Source organism: Cotesia glomerata, linkage group LG5, assembly GCF_020080835.1.
Source record: "Cotesia glomerata isolate CgM1 linkage group LG5, MPM_Cglom_v2.3, whole genome shotgun sequence".
Lineage (NCBI taxonomy): Eukaryota > Metazoa > Arthropoda > Insecta > Hymenoptera > Braconidae > Cotesia > Cotesia glomerata.
The window spans coordinates 4477404-4494435 of NC_058162.1; the positions used below are offsets into that span (position 1 = coordinate 4477404).

General features: G+C 26.7%; 2 protein-coding genes across 3 annotated transcripts; both read right to left on the bottom strand.

The window, feature by feature from the left end:
* Window positions 1-171: 171 nt before the first annotated feature.
* LOC123264864 lies at window positions 172-7919 on the bottom strand. Its single transcript, XM_044728386.1, has 5 exons — window positions 7624-7919; window positions 2549-2621; window positions 2316-2477; window positions 2084-2237; window positions 172-408 (listed from the first exon to the last, which is right to left on the bottom strand). The coding sequence occupies exons 1-5, from the start codon at window positions 7629-7631 to the stop codon at window positions 293-295; spliced, it is 513 nt and encodes a 170-aa protein (XP_044584321.1). The 5' UTR covers window positions 7632-7919; the 3' UTR covers window positions 172-292.
* A 3182-nt stretch (window positions 7920-11101) lies between these two features.
* LOC123264861 (lysosomal-associated transmembrane protein 4A-like) lies at window positions 11102-15726 on the bottom strand. 2 transcript variants are annotated; one of them, XM_044728384.1, is made up of 5 exons: window positions 15585-15726; window positions 14666-14737; window positions 11803-11982; window positions 11567-11723; window positions 11102-11479 (listed from the first exon to the last, which is right to left on the bottom strand). In XM_044728384.1, exons 2-5 carry the CDS (start codon window positions 14735-14737, stop codon window positions 11355-11357), a joined length of 534 nt encoding a protein of 177 aa, XP_044584319.1. In that variant the 5' UTR covers window positions 15585-15726; the 3' UTR covers window positions 11102-11354. The 2 variants fall into 2 exon arrangements, with proteins under 2 accessions (XP_044584319.1, XP_044584318.1); XM_044728383.1 differs by lacking the exon at window positions 15585-15726 and adding an exon at window positions 14794-14825.
* Window positions 15727-17032: the final 1306 nt, after the last annotated feature.

A 17032-nucleotide genomic window follows, 5' to 3' on the forward strand; every position in this document is an offset into this window, starting at 1 on the left:
TAGAGTTAATATAAAATTATTTAAATTAATTAAAAATAAATAATTCGTTCTCCAATAATCTATGCTAATATGACTTCACGTAACTCTAAACTTCATTGCAACATTAATCAGTCATATGCAAGATAATTTAAATAAATATACAAAACCACGTACATGCAAATAATTACGCGAGATAAAATGTTCCTTACTTTTATCATAAATATAATAATTTATCGGTAATAAATTAGTAAGGAACACTTAAGGCAAGGCTTTGGTTAATATTCTCCGTTATTCAAACGGCGTTTGTTTCTTCTTATGGCCGTCGATAATTGTAAGGTCGTCCGTAAGGCCCGACTTTCACATTGTTCTTCTCGATTCTCAATTGTTGGAAGAAGCAATACACTACCACCCACAAGTAAGTATAAATCGCTGGAAAAAAAGTATGTATTTTATTAACAATAAGCAATTAACTAAAAAAAGTATGACACTGAAGTTGACAGATACTATAAATTGTTTTGTAATTTTATACAAATTATTATGAAAAAAATTCCATATGTGAAAATTAAAAAAAACTAGTAATCTTACAGTCACTATGTGACTGCCGTGACTTGTGAATTAGACAAAATTAAAATGTTGCTTTATTAAATAATGACATTTGTCAAATTGCACTGTACTTTCTTAAATATTGACGTTTTTAAAGATATAAGCTTATCCTGATGTTGCACTCATTAAGAGCTTTCATTTGAGTACCCACATGCATTTTTATATATTTTTCATATATACATATATATAACATACATAAATATATGAAAAATTGATGTGGGTACTCAAATGAAAGGTCTCGATGAGTGTAACATCGAGATGAGATTATATCTTCAAAAATGTCAATATTTCATAAGATATTCGTTAAATTGCACTGTAATTTCTTAACTATCGACATTTTTAAAGATATAAGCTCATCCCGATGTTACACTCATCAAGAGCTTTCATTTGAGTACCCACTTGCATTTTTTATATATTTTTCATATATACATATATATATATATATATATATATATATATATATATATATATGTATATATGTATGTATGAAAAATATATGAAAAATTGATGAGGGTACTCAAATGAAAGGTCTCGATGAGTGTAATGTCGGGATGAGCTTATATCTTTCAAAATGTCAATAGTTCACAAGATACAAGGTCATTTTTTAATTATTTATATTTTTAAAGATATAAACTCATCCCGATGTTACACTCATCAAGAGCTTTCATTTGAGTACCCACATCATTCTTTCATATACATATATATATATATATATATGAAAATGCATGTGGGTACTCAAATGAAAGGTCTCAATGAGTGTAATACCGGGATGAACTTATATTTTTAAAAATGTTAATAGTTCACAAGAAACAAAGTCATTTCTTAATTATGTATCTAGAGATAGAGCATTTTTGAATGCAGCTTAAGTACTTATCATAATAAATTGACTATTGGTGAGAATGATATTAAACCTTTAAAAGACAAAAATACAAATCAAGACCTTGCAATGACACTAAATTTCATTAAAAAAAAACCAATTTCATCATATCACTATCCTGGACACAAAATTTTTCTTATTCTCTTAATAATATTGGGAAACTTAGAACTTTGATACGTTAACTAGCGGTTCAAAGTGTAACTACTCAAGGTAGGCTAATTTTGTATACATGTGTACATGTGTAGCCTACTTTGAGTAGTTCATTTTTGAATACCAGAGGCGTAATACCTAAGCCACGCCTATCCTAAGGATCCCAATAGATTATTAGTAAACATTTGTAGATTTTTTTTATTAAAATTATGTAAATTGATTTAGCAGATATTGAATAATTTTTGTAACAATTAAATTATGGCAAAAAACAATTGTTTAAATTCACGTAGAAATTAAAAAAATTTTTGTATTTTTTTAAAATAATTTTTTGGAACAATTTATTTGATAAAAAAAATTAAAAAATTGTAAAGTGACAGCTTAGTTGTTCTTTTGCAATTGACTCATTATAAAAATTAAAATAATTAACTTCAGTATCATGAAAAAGTTATTATTTGAGACGTGAAGAATACTTACCAATAAATATCAGGCCGAATATCAGGCACAGAACGCCGTTAAGAACTTTGTGATTAGCCATAGAAGCTATTGACGTGCATAAAACACTTACAAGTGCTCCAATGGCTAACATTAATCCTAATACGACCCAGGGCAGCATCATGAACGTGTTTTTCTGAAATTAATTATCGTGAATAGCCAATAAAATAATTGATATAGATTTTAAAGTAGGCTTTTTATAACTATAGTTTACTTGGAGCGCCCCAACAATCAATAATGTCGAGATTAATATCGTCATGCAGAGATTTATCGCAAAGATGATCCTAATGATCGATTTGTCGAGTATGTCGAGCACTATCATCTTCAGCTCGATGTTGAGGGTAAATATCAGGATTAATGTTATTATTGATAGTATCTGAAATACAAAATTTGTTATTTTATCATTTTATTATATTAGAGTTTGTTATCTGATTTTGTAGTACTTACTATTCCACATATTCCGGTAAATATCGTGCCGGTTTTTAATGAAAAACATCCACAGCAGGTGTTCACTTGAATTCTGTGAAATAAAATAAAAGCGTTTTATGACAAAAAACTAAATCTTTTTATATTATTTTGCATATTCAAATGTCTTATTTTCATTTTAAGCCACTGATCGAAATTCGTAACTTCAAACTTCAGAATAAATATATTTTTTTCAAACTTCATCAAATATTGATTTTTAACTTCCCGCTAAGAAAATTGAAAATTTTCAAAAATCGCGAAGTTATTGTTTTTATCCCGTTTTTCGAAAATCGAGTTTTTATCAGATCTCGACGTTTTGAGGTCCTAATAGGAAGCTTCCCTGACTATTCCCGCGATGGTGTCCGTGCGGCTGTATGTGTGTGTGTGTAAACCTCTTATAAATTTTGAATGGCTCGGCCATCGGATCGAAATAGGTGGCGATTTAAAGAGTATCATTGCCATTAAATTTCATGAAAATTTGAATCGATTCGGTTCACTAGATTTTGAGAAATCTCAAAAATAAAACTTTCAAAAAATCGTTTTCTTGGAATATCTTCTAAGCTGATTTACCGATCAATTCCAAAAAGTAATCAGTTCTTAAGCTTAAAAAACCACGTCGATTGCCACCAGTCCCATCAAAATCGGTTGATTCGTTCAAGAGTTATCAAAAACGAAAAATTTCGAAAAAAGTGTTTGTTTCACATAACTTCGAGATTTCTTTTTGGATCAATTTGACAAAATGGAATAATTATTAGAGTCTAAAAAATCACGTCGATCGCCATCAAGAACGTGAAAATTGGTTGATTGGTTCGTGAGTTATCGTGGTCGAAAAAATTCGGGAAAAGTGAATTTTTAAAATTTCTCTAAGATTTTCGGTTCGATCAGTTTGTGTTCAAAAGTATATCATAGATTTTGAAAAAGTGCGTGGAATACTGCCAACCGCGTGAAAATCGATTCATTCATTTAGAAATTATTGCAGTTTGAAAATAAAAAAAATAATGTTTTACTAAACTTCCATCAGCCTTTTGAGCTCGAAGAGCTCAAAAGCATACAAAAGCTATTTCTTTGAGCTCGGAGAGCTCAAAATAACACACAAATTGTATTTTTGAGCTCGAAGAGCTCAGAAACGTCATAAGTGCAATTTCAAGCGTTTAGGTATGGAATTGGCGGGAAGTTGCAGGGATGGCCTTTAGGGTCAACCGTCTTCCAGATTTTTTTCCTTACAATATATTGTTTTCCGAATAAAATGGCGTCGGTTTTTTTTTCGATATCGTAAAAATCAAAATTTCTGCGACTTTTTTTATAAAAAAAGTTCAATTTCGTAAGTTTTTTTTGCTAAACGATTTTTCAGTATTTTTAAATTATTAGAAATTAACAATAACTATTAAGATATTTAGAGGGAATGTTATATTATAGTTTGAAGCCAATTATAAGTTAATCATCACATAGGAAACGAATTAGAACTGTTTTGTTTACGGCTGATTTCATTGATATTCTTGGGGATATTTCTATTTTTTTACTGTAATAATTATAATAAAAGAGTTTTATGACAAAAAACTAAATCTTTTTATATTATTTTGCATGTTTAAATATCTTATTCTCATTTTAAGCGACTGACCGAAATTCGTAACTTCAAACTTCAGAATAAATATATTTTTTTCAAACTTCGTTAAATATTGATTTTTTTCTTTAAAATATATTGTTTTCCGAATAAAATGGCGTCGGTTTTTTTTTTCGATATCGTAAAAATCAAAAGTTCTGTGACTTTTTTTATAAAAAAAGTTCAATTTCGTCGTAAGTTTTTTTTGCTAAACGATTATTCAGTATTTTTAAATTATTAGAAATTAAAATAACTATTAAGATATTTAGAGGGAATGTTATATTAAAGTTTGGTGCCAATTATAAGTCAATGTGTCTTAAACGGGTTAAGAAAAAAATACGGCATTTATTGAATAAATTTATTTTTATAAATAATTTTTAAATTTAAAAATGAATCCCTGGTTGTTTTTGAATTATCAACAAAATAATTGACATAATTTATTTATAAATTTAAATTTATTCAATATAAAAAAAGATAAATATTGATGACATTTATCCGGGTATAATTTTGTGAAAAAAATAAAAATATTTATCAGTATTTTAAAAAATTAAGCGTCTTTCCGCGAGCCTAAACTAAAACGCTTATGCAAAAGCCTATAATAATAATAATAATAATAATAATAATAATATTAAAACCTGACATTTAAAAGAAATGTCAGTGGGTAAACTTGAATATATTTAAATAAAAATAAATCCTCAAGATAAATAACATTATTAAGTATTCGTTAAGTATATATTAAGTTAAGTCGAGTGACAGTCAGGGAAAATAAATCACTGAAATGAATAATTATCCCTATTAACCGGTGACGCTTCTGAATTGCAGGTGTCCAAAAAGCTGAGATAAGAATAGTTAGATATATAGGTCAATGGCGAATGCCGGCTCCCACCAACTAAACCAGCCGCTTACTATTTCGGATTCTGTATAATAATAATATATATTACGTATGTAATGTAAACAGAATGAGTATAAGTGCATATTCTGTTGCTGACCTTCCACATTTGTCATTAAATTGTAAGCGTTTTTCTTTAAAAGGTAAACTAAAGATCCAGAAGCGTGGGTTACCACCGTCAAAGTCATCAAGTTTTTTTAAATAATAATTTTTATTCAGACGTAGGTATATTTTTATTTTTTTTATAACTTATATGTTTGTATTTCATTAATTATAGTCTGGGAATTTTCATTTTGTTTTTATAATCATGTAATCAATAATATTTTATTAAATTAATCTTAAATACTTAAATTTAAAATAATACTAAAGCCGACGATTTTTAATTATTTTTTTTTTATTTATTAAATTAGAACTAAAAAATATTTTTTAAAAATTGCATTTAAAGTTTTCCAAGTTTTTTACAAGTGAAATTTTTTTTTAATAATTTTTGCAATAAAAAAAAAATTTTAGATGTCGGCTTACTGAATTTTCATTAAATTTAAATTACACTGAAATTAGCAGACACTACAATTTTTTTATTTATATTTAAAAATAAACTAGTTATGAAAAATTATTTTAAAAAATTGCATTTATTATTTTTTTACAGCTTCTAAATGTGAAATTTTTAAAATAAATATTTTTTGCATTAATTTAGTTGTTAAAAAATTATAATAATTATCAGATCTCTCAATTTTAAAATCATAAATTTAATTACAGAATTTATCTAAATAATTGATATTATTGTGTTGAAAAATAAAGTAAAATTTATAAAAAAAATAGTTATAGAAAATTGCTTAAAAAATTGCATTTATTATTTTTTTACAGTTTCTAAATGTGAAATTTTTTTAAATAAATTTTTCTTGCATTAATTTATTTGTTAAAAAATTCTAAAAATTATCAAATGTCTTTCAATTTTAAAATCATAAATTTAATTACAGAATTTCTCTAAATAATTGTTATTATTATATTAAAAAATTAAGTAAAATTTATAGAAAATTGCTTAAAAAAATTGCATTTATTATTTTTTTACAGCTTCTAAATTTGAAATTTTCTAAATTAATATTTTTTGCTAAATGAAGTAATATTTATATAAAATAGTTATAGAAAATTGCTTAAAAAAATTCCAATTATTATTTTTTTGCAGCTTCTAACTGTAAAATTTTTAAAATAAATATTTTTTACATTAATTTATTTGTTAAAAAATTCTAAAAATTATCAAATGTCTCTCAATTTCAAACCCATAAATTTAATTACAGAATTTATCTAAATAATTGTTATTATTATTATATTAAAAAATTAAGTAAAATTTATAGAAAATTGCTTAAAAAAATTGCATTTATTATTTTTTTACAGCTTCTAAATTTGAAATTTTCTAAATTAATATTTTTTGCTAAATGAAGTAATATTTATATAAAATAGTTATAGAAAATTGCTTAAAAAAATTGCAATTATTATTTTTTTACAGCTTCTAACTGTAAAATTTTTAAAATAAATATTTTTTACATCAATTTATTTGTAAAAAAATTTTAAAAATTATCAGATGTCTCTCAATTTTAAACCAATAAATGTAATTACAGAATTTATCTAAATAATTGATATTATTATATTGAAAAATGAAGTAAAATTTATTTAACTAAAATTTTCTTATAGGTAATAACAACTCGAGTTATTCTAAGGAATGACTTAAGTTTTAAGTACCGTGTAATGCAATTGATACAGATCTAAGTAACAAATACAAGAGAGATCGTTGGATGAGCATGACGGTCACGGGAGGCCATGAAACTCCGGTCGAGGTTTTATCGAGGCCCCCCATAAGGAAACACGACGTGTTGGTCTTCCTTGTTTAAATCTTACTCTCCCTCTCCCCTCACTGTTTACCGTCCTCGCTCTCTCGTTTACCTCAACTAAAAAACAACTGCGTCATCGGTTTGACTCGTTTTTATTCGCATACTCAATCATTGCATAAATAATTATAACAAACAATCATAATCATAATAATCATTATTAATATAAATTTCTATATTTACGTCCACCACAAGTTATTTTAAAAATAAAAAATAATTTAGTATGTGTATCACTTTCAATGTATTAAATCGGCGCTAATCCCACAGGCTCTCAATTTTAAAAATAAAGATGAGTCAACGTTTAGTTGTATTGAAAAAATAAATATAGTTACATACGCATAGATTATCGGCAATTTTAAATTGTTACTATTCATAAATATGAAACCAAAAAAAAATTAACTTGTTAACATTTCTTCTCAACATTTTAGAGCACTTCAATCTAATTAATTTCTTCTTATTTATTTATATTTAGCATTATGTAATTTTTAATTACTAATGAGGTCAATAATTTTAAAATAAAAAGAAGCTTCTATTGAACCCAAAAAAAACTTGTGTGAAAAATAGTTTGGTATTTTACGAAGAAATCGATATCACATGTCACTTAATTTAAGATCGGTAAAAGCGCTCAATTAGTATTTAAAATAAAAAGCGACCTAATTTTTTTTTTAACAAATAAATTATTTACTTTTCCATTGTGAAAAACTGTAGAACACTTGTTGGTTAATAAAACTTTTTTTTTAATTTTAATTCACTGATAAACTATTCATTAATTTTTTTTTTTACGGGAAATAGAAGTAATTTATTAGAAAAAAAAAAAAAAAAGAGAAGAAAACAGTTTAAAATGAGTTTCCGCGGGAATCACTTCGAGGTCCAGCTCTGTTCGTACTAGGAGATGGTCAGAAACTGTGCCAAGAACAGTAAGTCGTACAGTAAAGCACGATGGAATACACCTACTGCACCTACTACACCTACATTTAAAGCGCACACAACTCAATGATCAATGGGTATGAAGATACTTGTAGTGTATACATACTTCTATACATATATACTTCATATGACCGCGGTGAATGTATTACGATGATTTAATGTAACTGAGTATTTCATTAAACACGTGAGTTGAGTGTGCAATTGTGCTGTTTCAATATCGCTAAAACGCAAAAAAATTATTCTGGAATGTGAAGAATTATTCGAGATTTATTCTTGGTCAATTTTCGGCTAATCAAATATTTTAGGAACCATGGATCGTTTTTATTTATTTTTAAAATTTTTGGTTTATAATTATAATAATTAAACACAAATTTACTTGAAGAAATAATTCTGAATGATTTGATAAGATTTTTATTCAATTTCTTCTTTAAATCTATAGAAATTTATAAGTAGAAAATAATTAAAGGTAAACATTTTAAAAAATTTATTCATTTTTTATATATTTTACCATAAGTTATTTATAAGTAAACTTGTAATTATTTAAGTCGGGTCTACCCTATTTTTGGCCATATTTAAGTGAAAAATAATTAACATTTTTTTATTTTTTTTATTCTGCATCTTTTTACGGCGGATTTATGATAAAAATGTCATGAAAGAAAAAAATAAAGATTTTGATAGATTTTTTTGCCTTCAAAAATTGAAAAAAATTTTGGCTCTCATGTTTTTGGATAAAATTTCTATTTTATTTTTTTTTGATGTATTTTATTTTGAAAAGTACATAAAAAAACGAACAATTTAAAAAAAAAAGTTGATAAAAAAATAGATTTTTTTGAAAATTTGTTGGTTGTGGCAATAAAATTTTTTTTTTTTTTAATTATTCATTTTTTTTTATAAATTTTTCGAAAAAAAATATCAAAATTTCCAAAAAAAAATGTATTATTTTTTTTTTTAATTTGTTAAAAGTGTGGTAAAGTTTTTTTTTTTATTTATTTTTTTTATGAATTTTTCGAAAAAAAATATCAAAATTAAAAAAAAAAATGTATTAATTTTTCATTTTAAATTTGTTAACATTGTGGTGATAAACTTTTTTTTTTTTTTCATTTTTTTTATGAATTTTTCGAAAAAAAATTTATAAATTTTTTTGAAAATTTGTTAAAATTATAATAATAAATTTTTTTTTTAAATTTATTTTTTTTATGAATTTTTCAAAAAAAAATTATATCAAAATTTCTAAAAAAAAATTTCGTTCAAAAAAATAAAAATTAAAATGTTGACCCCACTTGTAAATAATTACTATTTTTTTTTTGTTTATTAAAAAATTAGTAACTACATAATAATTAAAGATAAAAATTAAAAAAATTCATTTTTGATCTTTTACTTAACGTTATAACTTATATCACAAAATAAAATCAGAGAAATTAAAGAAGAAATATAAGAAAAAAAGTTTAACATAGATGACCCATATTAATATGTATAATATGAAAAGTGAGAAGTAGATGTAAGTAAGATTTTGTCTACATGGTGTATTATGATACTGTTACTACTTATTAAATTACTTATCCTCGTTGTCGAGAGAATACTAAGTAAAAGAAGAATAAAAATTTTGTCTGGTTACTTTCACAATGTATTAAATACATTACCACTTGTCATGTTGTTGACAATACGTCATCGATTATGAAATATTGTTTTTATAATTTGCATCTCAGTGCTTTATCGATGACCTTTATAGTATTATATTCACCGAGATTACAGTTAAGTGCATTTCAATTATTTATTGTCTATAAAATTTACATTTTTATCGATCAAGTTATGGTAATTTACTAGACATTTAATATATAATATCAACAGTGCAATTATTGTTAGTAATGTTTAAATATAAGATACTTATTACAAGATATAATTGCACTCTGTAATACTTGTGATTCACTTGCAGATACTAAAATAATTAGAGTATGAAATCTAGACAAGTTTAACTTATTAAAACAAGATTTTATTTAAATACACGTAGTACATCGAATAAAATTTTTAGAATCAACATTACAGATTTAAAATCATTTCATGAAGTATGTAAAAAATTATCAAATCAACTACAATTATAATAGTCTTATAGATTAACATGAAATATTTATTCACTTATCGATATAATATATATTAAGGAGGGAAGTCCATGTAAAATTTTTAAAAAATCAATTTTTTTTTCGATAATCTGAAAATATAGTATGTTGAGCTCGTACTGACGAGAGGGAAAAATAAAATTTCGAATATTGACAAAGTTACACAGAAAAAAAAAGTACTTCTCGAATCTTGAGAAAATTTTCTTGCTACAAGAATAAATATTCTTGATAATTTTTAAGAATATATTTTCTTGTCTCAAGAATTGATTAAATTAATCAAAGTATTTTTTGTTTAATTCAAGTGAACCTATTTATTTGTTAGTCTATTAAAATTAATGCCAACATTTTATTATCATGATAGATATTGATATTCTTTTGTTAAAAAAACCAAAATTCATTTTAAACAATTCTTGAGCCAAGAAATTTTTTTCTCTACAAAAATTTTTTTTTAAAAAAGTATTTTTAAGAACTACTTGTGTTGTAACTCAAAAAATTATTGATCGATTTGTTTGAAATTTTCTGAGGCCTTTCTCTATATTACTATCGGAAGGATAAACCTAAAATTTTAGATATTTTATGTTGATAAAATACTTTTTTGAGGTCAAAAAAATAGCCCCAAATTCTGACTTTTTTTTCAAAGGATTATTTTATATTGAATTTTATACTTTTTTTTTTTTTTTAATTTTAAAGGTTTATCCTTTCCGTTAGTATATTCTAAAAAGAAAAGACTTTAATTTTTTTGTTTCAAATCAATGGTTAATGAGTGATAAATAGAGCAATTTGGGACTTCGCGTCGGAGGCAGCAAACAAAAAATTATCCTGAGCCGCTATTTTGAAAGGAAAAAAATAAAAAAATTACTTTTGTACTCTATAAAGGTTCAATAAAGTGTTAAAGTTTAAAAACAATAAAATTATTTTATCGCCTTTAAAAATATTTTTAAAAAATGACCGATTTTGAGGCTTTTACATTGCCTTTCCCCCTTAATTTGATATCAATAAACTATATAATTTTTAAAAACTAGCATAATGATGTTTAAATGCTATTACTTGATTATTTATGAAGATCATGCATAAATATAGTATTAATTTTACGGATATTATCAATTATCAATAAAAAATATATTATTTAAAATAGCTTCATCATTTATTTGTACGTTAATCTTCTGTCTTAATGTAAGATAGCTTAAACTATCGATTACTCCATTGAAAATCCTTTTTTTTTTTTTAAAGAAGAAATACGGTACAGACTTTGATAATTTTAATGGACATTGATATCACATATCAAAGCAATTAATTAGTTATATTACAATAGACCAAAAAAATAATACAAAATGTGCGAGCAAAATTTAATATCACAATTTTTAGTGACTTTAATTTAAACATTGTAACCTTTGTACGGTTCGTAGTTTTTGTTCTCCTGATTTGGAGAATACCCATACTTTTCCAGCATCAATTCCTTGTAGAAACTGTAGGATACAAGCCAGATGTAAACGTAGGCACCTAAAATAATAGTTTTGATAATTATTATTTATTGTAATTACAATTATATACGTAGTGAAGGAAAATTGTAAATAAGAGACTAGTTACCCATAAGAAGGGATAGAATTAAGAAGTTCACGTAAATCATTATCGCTGGTAATGGGTATCCAAATGTAAACACCATTACACCAATAGAGATTGCTAGTTGCATTATTACGTTGCTGTATGCCAAGCAGACAAAGGGAAAAACATAGCTGGCTTTACGCTGAAAAATTCATTTGATTTTTAGTTATTTCTTAAAATTAAATTTATTGTTTGATTGATATTGATTGTTTTCTTCTTACCTTAATACTTCCGATAATTAGTTGTATGGATATTATCATACAAATCGCAAGATATGACATTACCCCTGTGTAAATAGCTTTGACAATGAAGTAGGTACTCATTTTAAATTCAGGATTTTCAATGTTTTCAATATGGTCTATCCCGATAGCTTCTAGGATGAAGACGAATATTGTACATAACTAAAACAAGTAAATAATTATATTATTATTTTTTTTTATTTATTTATTTAACAATTAAAACCCTGAAGCCAAAGCTCCTTAAGGGCCTTACACTAGTTCCACGGAAAAAACAAGATGACACTGGATATCATCCCAGATAATACTCAGTGGTATCTGTTCTATATTTCTACATATTTCTTCTATATTTCAAATAGTAGCTAGAAAAATCCAGATTTTACTGTGTGATATCTGGATTATACTCATTGTAATCTGGATTATATTAGCTACTATCTGAAATTTTTTTTCACTCAATATAATCTGAGATGATATCCAGTGTCATCTTGTTCTTTCCGTGTATACAAATAATTATAATATTTATATACTCCACCAGGCGAAGAAGTATTTAATATTTTGATAAAGATTATTACAAAATGATAATAATAATTAAAAATTATATTGTTAAGTATGTTACGTTGACTCAAAGCAAATTAAAGTGTAAGTTGTAAGTTATGAGTTATAAACTACTGAATCTAACAAAATGAAAACTAAAGAAAAGTTCTGTAAAATTAATTAAATATTGTTATATATTGTCTCTAGATAAAAAGAACGCATAACATTTTTATTTATTTATTTCAATATAATGAGACCCAACATCTTGATCTGAATTCACTGTAATCAATAATTTGCACAATATTAATAACATACATTTAATAGTATATTACATACCTAGGCCAGTAAAATAAGAAAAGTCTCAGATCACATGTAATTGTTGGCCGAGGCGAAGCCGAGGTTGACAAACATGTGATCTGAGGCTTTCTTATTTACTGGCCAAGGTGTGTATCCTATTTTTCTGCTCGACGTAGCCGGAATGTGGCAACTTTGTTTAGCGCAGCGGCCAGAAAGTTGCCACTTTCCGGCCGGAGAGCAGAAAAATAGTATATTACACACCTAGGGAAGTAAAGTAAGAAATGTCTCAGATCACATGTAATTGTTGGCCAAGGCGAAGCCGAGGTCAACAAACATGTGATCTGAGGCTTTCTTATTTACTTCCCGTGGAGTGTATACTATTTTTTTGCTCGACGAAGGCAGAAAGGGGCAACTTCGTTTAGCGCAGCGGGCCGAAAGTTGACGCTTTCTGCCCGTCGAGCAAAAAAATTTTTTTTGCCCTCCGGGCGGAAAGTGGCAACTTTCGTCCCGCTGCGCTAAACTAAGTTGCCGCTTTCCGCCTTCGTCGGACAAAAAAATAGTATACACTCCTCGGGAAGTAAATAAGAAAGCCTCAGATCACATGTTTGTTGACCTCGGCTTCGCCTCGGCCAACAATTACATGTGATCTGAGACATTTCTTACTTTACTTCCCTAGGTGTGTAATATACTATTTCATATAACCTGTATTGAAAATGTGAGTTTTAATGCCTGTTGAGCCAACCGAAACTAGACAATTTCAGACCAATGCGACTGTGCCGGGCAGGTATCAATTATTTCTTCCCGGCGGACAGAAAATGACGATTTTCTGTCCGCGAGGTGAAGTTGCAGCTTTATTTTCAATCCTATCAATTGTTTGTTTATTTTATACCTTTATAATTGTCATTCTAACCATTAACTGTACCGACATATTATAATTCTGTTATTAACCGGTGACGTTAGCCGAGTCGTCTAAGGCGCATGGCCTATAGAGAACTCGGACTAACTTACCGGCCAGGCGTGGGTTCGAATACCAAGCTGGTCTTAGAAACCAACTTGGTTGATATTCGGCCCTTGCCGCGTAGGTTAAGATTTACACAACCCAAAAAGACCCAACGTACCACTCCCAACAGTTAAAAGTCGGCGATATGACCACAGCAGTTAAAACCGACTCTAAATAATAATAAATAAAAAAAAAAAAATTCTGTTATTAAGTATAAATAAGAATGATAAAAGAAAACTTGTCAATTTACGAATAATGTTTGGTAAAAAATAAACTATTACTTTCTATTTTATTATAAGTTTCATAATAAAATGGTATTTTCGCTGTTCGTCTGAAACTATCTAGTTCTGGTTGGCTCCAGACATTGAAACTAGCATTTTTAATGCAACTTATATGAAAAATATAATGTGTGACGCGGGATGAAACACGATTTCAGACCGAGTGATGCCAGCCCTCGCTTCGCTCGAGCAGGCAACTTCACTCTGGTCTGAAATCGTTTTGTTTCATCCCTAGTCACACAATATACTATTTTTTAATAAATAAATTTTTACTGAAATAGTATATTACACACCTAGGGAAGTAAAGTAAGAAATGTCTCAGATCACATGTAATTGTTGGCCGAGGCGAAGCCGAGGTCAACAAACATGTGATCTGAGGCTTTCTTATTTACTTCCCGAGGAGTGTATACTATTTTTTTGTCTGACGAAGGCGGAAAGCGGCAACTTAGTGTAGCGCAGCGGGACGAAAGTTGCCACTTTCCGCCCGGAGGGCAAAAAAATATATTTTAAAAAATTACACTCATAAAATTTAAAGATTTACAGATGTTAAAATTTATTTATTTAAAAAAAAATTTTGTTATTTTTAGCTTCATCAAGCAAAATTTAATTATTAAAGAGAAGAATAACTTTTATGGTCAGTTTTTAAAATCAATTTTTTTCCTATTTTAACAATAGAATAAAAATTCCGTTTTAATAATAAAAAATTGACCTTTGCTATAAATATATTTATCATACTTACTATAGTCGCAATTCCGATAATTATACTGCCAATTTGTAATGAGCAGCACCCACAAAAAGTTTTTACCTGCATCTGAAAATAATTATAAAATTAATTCTTTATCTAACATTCAAAAACCTTCTAATTACCATTATAATTTTTATGAGCTCTGTACCAAAAATAATTTGGAATGAGTGCAAAATTTTATGAATTGAAATCTCTATAACCTTAATTTAATTTAAGTAAAATTTTAATAATTTAATCAGAAGATTAAATGTCCAATTGTTTCGTAGTTGTCTTCTCAATAACGCATTACTTATATTTTATATTAATACCCATATACATGTTATTCAAGTAATTCCTACGATCGTCAGACAGATACACGAACAGGAAAATTGTTTTTCATTCTCTCGCCAGATAACGTCAAGGAAGTCCTGATATTCAGAATATTTACAAATTCTTTAAAGATTACCGATACCTATTGTACACATTTTTCATTGTTTTAACTGTTGGAAGTTCATTTGTAGAATTATAAAGTCTATTTCAAATCATGATATCATAACAACTGATAACAAATACGATAATATTAAATTAATTTACCCGAAAACAAGAATTTTATCAATTATCACGCGAGTTACGCAATTTCGTTTATTAATAATTGATATTTAAAAAGAAGAATACTCTGATATAATTTTTCAGTTATTAGAATTATAAAAAGTAAAATTTTTTAAATTAAATTATGTCAATTGTAAGTATGACATATTGCGTAAAAAGGAGATTTGTTTATACCCACACCAGCGAGAAGCTGAGTGCATGTAAAATCGATAGAAACATAAATAGAGCAAGCTTAGCTAAGGAAATATGAGAGTAAGAAAAGAATCTGGAAAAAAAGTTGTTGAATATATTCATTTAGTAAGTAATATGATATTTAAGTCCTTACCTTGCACGATTGAGTACAGATAATTGTGTTTACCAGTGAAAAAAAGTACTAAAGCAATGGCTTGAGATTATTATTTATTTGTTCACTGTTGAATAGGTTTGCCGCAATGCTAGCAGCTAGCTTGAAGCAATTTTCTTATTTAAAACGCGCAAGTGTGAGTTTTATTTTTATAAGTGCGCTTGCGCGTTGTTCATTTCTTCATTTATATATACCTATATTCAAGTTTAGTTCATATATTGATGCATATAGAATGAGCCTTTTTCCTGAAGTACGAAAAATTACTCACTAGCGGCGCTAGTAGTTCGGTAGGGACAAACATTGTCAGAGCTCCATTTAATCACATAGTAAAGTGGACTTATAAAAAACATGTTTTTGACCGAAGACGACGTTCCTGAAGCAAAATTAAAATTTGCAACCGTAAAAGACAATAATGTTGTCACATTAAAACGTTGGTTTGCGTGCCGTAACTTAAAAGTTACCGGAAAAAAAAATGAATTAATTGACAGGTTAGTATACAAACTCTAGTAAAAAACTAGCCAACTAGCCAAATTCAAACTGTAACAAGAGAAATTGAAAATAATTATAAATTTAAGATTTATTTTAGAGTGAAATATGAATGAAATATAAATGGTAATAAATAAACGTTATTATATGTAATAAATGAATACGATTAAGTAACAGACAGAGGTTATATGTCATTTTAATTTATATCCAATAACTGCACTAATAGAAGGATTTGTTTCTAGTTAAAAATATTTTTTAATATTTAACAAATCATTTATTAGAAACCACTTTTTAATCCTTAATGAATATTTCTTAGTATTTAAAAAGATTTATTAATATTCAATAAATGAACATCAGATTTATTAAATACAAACAAATCATTTTAAATACTAAGAAATATTTGTTTAATACTAAAAAGTGGTCTCTAATAAATGATTTGTTAACCATTAACAAATATTTTTTGGTACAAATAAATCCTTCTATCAGTGTGTGAAAAAAATTTGCTATTCATTTTTTATTCATTTAATTAATTTCAAAAATAATTTTGAAAACATGTAATTGATGATTCTAAGTAATTAGTTTATTAGTTATTTAGAACTTTATAATTTCGTAATCTTTTATTGGAATCTAACCTCGTCGATATGAGGTTTTACAAATGGTATAAAAAACAGATTTTCTTCTGGATAGCGATTATCCGACGTACACTTTGCAAAACTACAATGTTTTGTTGGCATAGTGGTTATTAAAAAAATTTTTTTGTGTTTAAATATTATTTTTAAATAATAAAATAATATAGCGTAAATAACACTGTCTTAAATGAAAATATTTTATGTCTGTCCCTACTACGAGTGCTGCCTCTCGTGGCACGTTCGCTGTACTACTCTCAGGAAAAAGGCTCATTAATGGCTAGCAAGGAGGATTCTTCAAATAAACCGGTGACGCTA

Coding starts and splice junctions, on each gene's coding strand:
- LOC123264864 (XM_044728386.1), bottom strand. Junction 2,238..2,315: donor TGATTGTTGGGGCGCTCCAA/GTAAACTATAGT, acceptor AATTAATTTCAG/AAAAACACGTTCATGATGCT. Junction 409..2,083: donor ATTCGGCCTGATATTTATTG/GTAAGTATTCTT, acceptor CTTTTTTTCCAG/CGATTTATACTTACTTGTGG.
- LOC123264861 (XM_044728383.1), bottom strand. Junction 11,724..11,802: donor TAATTATCGGAAGTATTAAG/GTAAGAAGAAAA, acceptor TGAATTTTTCAG/CGTAAAGCCAGCTATGTTTT. Junction 11,480..11,566: donor AATTCTATCCCTTCTTATGG/GTAACTAGTCTC, acceptor CTATTATTTTAG/GTGCCTACGTTTACATCTGG.